Below are 6,000 nucleotides of genomic sequence, written 5' to 3'. Positions count from 1 at the left end.
CATCTGATGCTGCAACTCCTGTCAATGAAGCAATGGGGATGGGGAGGGGGGCGGCATCATGGTGGTGTCGCCAACGCTTTCTGTGCAAAGTAGCTGGGACACGAACAGCCATGGCTGGCACGTCTGTCTGTTACTATGAAAACAGCGATGGCGTTGCTGCAACGGCGTTTCTCCAGTTTTCTGAGTTGATGTTTAGTAATCTGGAAGCTCGCGGTGGTGTCAGGAAGTAATGTGACCTCAAACTGCGGTGTGAGATCGAATATGGAAGGTTTCATTCAGCACCGAAAAGTCGGGGGAAGTACTATCAAGTTCGCTAATATAACATATCCAAATTATGTTTCTTTTGAAAAAACATTAACTAGAAGTACGATAAAAATTTACAGTTAATATTTATTGAATGCCATATTAAGTATCATCAAGCTGTATTATTTGCGACTATTGAAAACTGATAGAGAGGAAACCCCTATCTTATCGAATGTAATATCCTCACTTCAGGTTGTTTTGCGTACTTTGCTGTAGCCTCTTAACTCTTTGCTGGCGCTAGCCTAACTATTTTGTGTCAAGCTGGTCTGTAACGTTACTGCCAGTCCAATCTGACATTCGGCTGACATAGGTGGTGTTTACAGATGTTTTTCAGCGCCCTGAAGTCTGTATGACTACAGCGGCGGGAAAGGAATATAGTCCGGACAGCGACTAGCGACTTCTCTGCATCGATCAAGCTTCAAGGAGGTTATCGAGAAGCTTCGTAACGTCTGACCAAGGAGGACGGCAGAGTGTAAGTAAAGCTTGTCTGAACTCCTGAACTTGATTTTGATTCTAATGGACTTACATTAACGTTGTAGCAGCTCTACCTGGTCCCCGCATTACAATGTTGCAGACCAAATATTTCGCACTCCCCTCTAGAGATGTCGACCCCCCAGTGATTTCTTCTTTTGCCCACCCCTTTCCAAGAAATCGGTAACGTTAGCAATCTCGGCCCCTCGTATAGTTGAATCAACACCATCTACTGTATGAAATAAGGCCACAGCAAGTTCACTTTATGGATGACATCCTCTGCAGACTGCAAAAATGTCAGCCATATAATTTACTTGCTGTGGCCTAAGTCAGCTATATCATGTTTTCAACATGTCACAGTATCACAGTAACAAAAACACAAGTGAATAACGGTTACCACTGTAAATTCAGAAATGTTCGCGGTGGTGTTATGTTCGCGGTTTTTATGTTCGCGGAATTTAAAACCACTGCAAGCATTTTTCTATGGCAGTAAGAGACTGCAGTGCATGGTGCTACCGCGAACTTACATGTAAAACCACTGCGATAAGTCCTTTTACCCGCTACCGCAAAATTAAATCCCCGCGAACTTAACGCTAGTTAACCTTTATTCGTTCAGTTACCTTAAGTCGTTTTTTTCAAAAACAGGGAATCTACGGAGACACGGTAAATGCAACATCAGTAATAACCACAGGAATGCATAACCAAGAGACTTAAGTGTTCAGAATATTCATGAAAAGGATCCGATGACCACGCATTTGAAAACAGCGAGGTCAAAAACGTACCGTCCCTTATTGTAATAGCCTACCGCTCTATGGGAGGATTGCGTCACCGTGTTGTTCGCCGGAATGGCAGAGATCTATCACATTCGCTTCCAGTTCACAATTATCATGCACAAGACAACTCAATAAAGTTTGTGTTGCTAACCAGTAACTAGACTCAAAGTGTGATCAATTGTCGAAAACCGTCTCTTTGTTGCCACAACCTCCCGCACTTGTGGCGCACGATCGAACGTCGCCATGTTTTTTTCCCCACAAACCTACGGTCGCAACCGCGGGAAAAAGATTGGATGACGACATTAAAAGGTATTTATTAAACTTACCTTTAATAACTCACTAACTCGCCTTTTTCTCTTAGATCATTAAGCAGCCATCTATTAAACAATTTATGCACCACCAAAAATGGAAATGATATTGAACATCGACAAATTAATTGATTTTACTCTGGTCCCCTTTTTTTAAAATGTGAAAGTCCCAAGCCAGATCATGTAAACTGTTGCAAATACGGCCTTGAAGACGATACCAACTGTCTCAGTACGGGTATGGTACACCGATAACAAGATTTGCACTGCATATTTGTCGACCACAAGTCTGACAGCAATGTTTTATATCATTTATTGTGGAATCTTTCGTTCTTTGATCCAGGGCATTGACAACAGCGGCATATCAGACTTCACACCCCTTCATCTTTAGTGTTGTTGGCCGCCGGAATAGACCTTTGACACAAATATATCGGGTTACATTTTGCCGCGTGGAAGATGCAAAACACTGCAAAACACTGTACAGATTGTTGTACTGCAAACTGATGATTACCCGCTTGGAAGTAGCCACAGCACGCCGTTCAAGTTGCAACGAAAGGTGCATAAGTTTCATGGAACGATCATGGCGCCAGGATCGATTTTACGTCACGGTCTACTGACCCAACAACCTCATTTTTTTTACCAACGCGCTACTGCGTGTGACGGTAAATACTCAGCGGTAGTTGTCGGGATTTTTTTGTTGCCTGAATAAGTTTGTAATCTAGAGCACTCATGTCAAGAAAGGAACAATAGCTTCAGCATAAAGTAATTAGCAGCGGACAAACATAACGAGTCTCGTCAGAACGAATAAAGGTCACGCCCTCCGGGAGCGCCGTCGTTCTCAACGCAACGCGACGGTGTTTTCAAATTGAGACATTTTCATATTAGCATGGTAGGAGAGAAAATATATCGTGGACGGGATGAATGACAAAGGTAAACAACAATTATTATCACCATGTTGAATACAGAAATTATGCTTTGTTCTTCTGCCAGATTGGAATAAGCTGACTCTTGGTGAAAAAACGCAACGAATAAAGGTTAACTAGCGTTAAATGCATTTACAGTATTTTCTCATTAGGCCACAGCAAGTAAATTTTATGGATGACATCAGCGTGTGCATTAATTTTCACCTGATTTCAGAAAAAAAACAAGAATTTTTTACCTGCATGTATGCAGGTATGGTTTTCACGGGCGTGGGAAAATTTGGAAGCTGGGGATTTAGGGCACTGTATCTCGAGAACGGATGGTGCGAGCACGACGATTTTTGGTACGTGGGTTGGGGGTGGTGGCCTGACACTCAGGTTTGATTTTGGGCCTCCTGGCGCTTGAACTTGACATTGCAGGTGGCATTTTTGGTGTTTTTGGGGCACTTTTGGCGCTGTGTGTCCAGAACGATACGCACCATTGCGACGATTTTTGGTGCATGGGTGGGAAGTTGTTGCCTGTTGCCTAGGATTGACTTTGGGCCTTGTCGCGTTTGAACTTGACGCGGCAGGTCGAATTTTGTGTCCGGGAGGGGTATTTCCGGAGTTATATCTTCTGAACGGTTGGTGCGGGCGCGATGATATTTGGCACATGTGTCGGCGGTGGCTGAATAATTCTCAATTTTGATTTTGGCGCCCTTGGTGCTTGAACTTGACATTTTAGGTTACCTTTTGTGCGGGCACGTGGCGTGCGCTGTATCTCCGGAACGCAAGGTGCCATTGTGTTGCTATTTGGTACGTGAGTTGTTGGTGGTGTCTTGGTGGTGAGGTTTGATTTTGGGCCTCCTAGTGCTTGAACTTGATACTGTATAGGTTGACCCTGTTTTGGTGTGGTTGGGGCATCCTCCCAATATCTGCTTGGTTCTGAAAACAGATTACGGTTGGGTGTAGAACCATCATCTGGCCTGGGGCAACCTTCAATGTATCAGGTTACTTTGTATCCCCTGTCTGAGTGGCACTGACGGGTGTGCCAGATGACGGGAGTGTACCAGATGATATATCTGTTGGTCAGGTATAATTGGAGTTTGCTTATTACTCTTTGTGGTGTTTCTAGAGCTGTATAGTACTGAGTTGAAAGTTCTGGTACAAGTTCCTTTACCCTGTTGGCAATCATGGTTGAACTTGAACTTAAACAGAAGAAGATGCAATTTTCTAATGTGGAGGAGAATTGTATAGAGTGTGGGCATAAGAGAAAGGTATGTGTATGATTTGTCCTGTGTTTCTTTTTGTTTCTTTGGTAATGCCATTTCCAATTCCATACTGTATACAGGTAATTTGTAGTTTTGGGCTAGTCATATTCGCTTGGTTTTTGGGCCTGCTTAATCTATAGTACAGGCAGGGTTAAGTGGTGGAGGCTTAGCTTGGTTCTGTTTTAAATTCAGTATCGTTTGTTGCATTTTGTCGCGGCAAATATATGATGAAATTCCCCTTCTAAGCAACTGCTCATTGGTTTGGGGGGATGTTTGCTGGGTGTTCGCTCTGACTACAACAGCTTCTGAAGTTTTCAAAGCTTCCATTGCCAGCAGCTTGCCATCTATAAATGGGATTGACAAGGACATTTTTCATAGTAAATTATGCTGTTAAATTTGGCTTAGATACTACAGGAGATTTAGATTTGGGTTGGATGGATTGAATAAAAATATCATACCACCCTGGGGACTAACTGTTGCTGCTGCATCATGGGGGCCAGCACTATTCATATTGTCTAATGTCTATGGAACTACTATAAAAGTATCATTGGTCAAATTATGCAAGTAACCTTCCGATGTCAAGTGAATAACACCCCAGAAATAAATCTTTAATGACTATCATTGGAAGAACACAAACCAAGGAGATTTAGCAGCTGCATTAGGTCAGTACATTGAAATAGGAAGATATAAGTACTGAATATATCATGTGACAGAGTAACTACATGTACATGGGCCATCTGAGACAAAAAAAAGGTTGTGTCTCAACAACTTCAAGGTACTGTGGTTGGTTACATACTTAAGAAATCCAAAATAAGTAATGTTCATCCATGTCCAAACTTACAAATTCAGAAAATGGAATTTCAGACTTTTGCATGGTGCACAACCAACAGGGTAAAAAGCTCATTTTTCCAACCACGTACCACAGACAAAAAGGCAAAAATACACAATAGGTCTACAGAAACCCAATACATTTCATGCAGGCCTGAGGTCTACGAACTCTTGTTTCTTCTGCAGGGATGGTCAACATGACGATAAAGTACCAAAATGAACAAATATATTGTGTTGTAGCCTAATAATTGTATTTGTAGAAGTGACACTTGCGAGGTACCCAGGACTGTAGTTGTAGAACTGAAACTTATTGGATAGTTACCAATATGGTAGCTATGAGTATGAGTGTGGTTACCAACTTTGTTGGTGATGCCAGTCTACCACACTAGTGTCACTTTTACCACACCAGTACATGTCACAGGAATGAATGCCTTGTTGACTCTGATACCATGATTTGTCCCTTTAATTCTTTTTACAACAGTCATCACAACTTTATGGTGCCTATTTTTGAAAATGTAGCCATCTTGTTTTTTCACCCATCTTGTTTTTTTCTCTCACCCAAACGCACTATTTTTGCAGTCCGCAGAGGATGTCGTCCATAAAATTTACTTGCTGTGGCCTTATTAACACTACCTATGCACAAGTTAATATACCTGTACCTAAATACTACAAAAATGCCTATTAAGCGGTCTGCCTAAACACCACAAACGACTCTAATAAGCAGTGTATATGGGGCAACGACCTTGTGTGGTGCACTGGAGACAATGTTTATACATTTATGAATTTAAAAAACGCAACGACTCCTACGTATTCACGAGTTATTTCGAGTTAGTCCACTGGTTTCAAGATCGAAGCGATTCTTGGCCGCCATGTTGGATTGCTCGTGCTAGGAGTCTGCATGGGGAAGTTCTCCATACCTTCCTCGGTTCTATAGACAACAGGGCGATAGAACTATGGAAGCTGTTGGTTCATAGATTATAACATACCGTAATTCTATCATTGTCAACTTATAAAACTTGTATATATACTAAGTATTTTTCAGCCTCAATCTGTATCTGTATCTATATAGCCGGTATAACCGCCGTTCGGCGTAACACACCAGCTTCGCAGGCACGCAGCGCGGCAAGGCTCAATGTAAGCAAGCTCGATC

The 6,000-nt window shown here is 42.2% G+C and overlaps 2 protein-coding genes across 4 annotated transcripts in view; one reads left to right on the top strand and one right to left on the bottom strand.

Moving 5' to 3' along the window:
* Nucleotides 1-277, bottom strand: part of LOC118421293 (tRNA-splicing endonuclease subunit Sen2-like) — a gene marked incomplete in the record, with an annotated part of 21,061 nt that extends 20,784 nt beyond the window's left edge. Inside the window, 1 exon segment of the mRNA XM_035828526.1 lies at nt 1-277. Coding sequence (XP_035684419.1) covers nt 1-112 — 112 coding nt within the window.
* Nucleotides 278-496: 219 nt separating this feature from the next.
* LOC118421291 (protein zer-1 homolog) overlaps nt 497-6,000 on the top strand; it is a 75,022-nt gene continuing 69,518 nt past the window's right edge. For 2 of the 3 annotated variants that reach the window (XM_035828523.1, XM_035828522.1), the window contains exon 1: nt 498-775. The gene's annotated coding sequence lies outside the window, so the exon portion shown is untranslated. Of the gene's footprint in view, nt 776-6,000 lie in introns of all 3 variants that reach the window. The other variant, XM_035828524.1, reaches the window with a different exon arrangement.

Source organism: Branchiostoma floridae, chromosome 8 (genome assembly GCF_000003815.2).
Source record: "Branchiostoma floridae strain S238N-H82 chromosome 8, Bfl_VNyyK, whole genome shotgun sequence".
Lineage (NCBI taxonomy): Eukaryota > Metazoa > Chordata > Leptocardii > Amphioxiformes > Branchiostomatidae > Branchiostoma > Branchiostoma floridae.
This window is presented reverse-complemented; position numbering and strand designations above follow the sequence as displayed.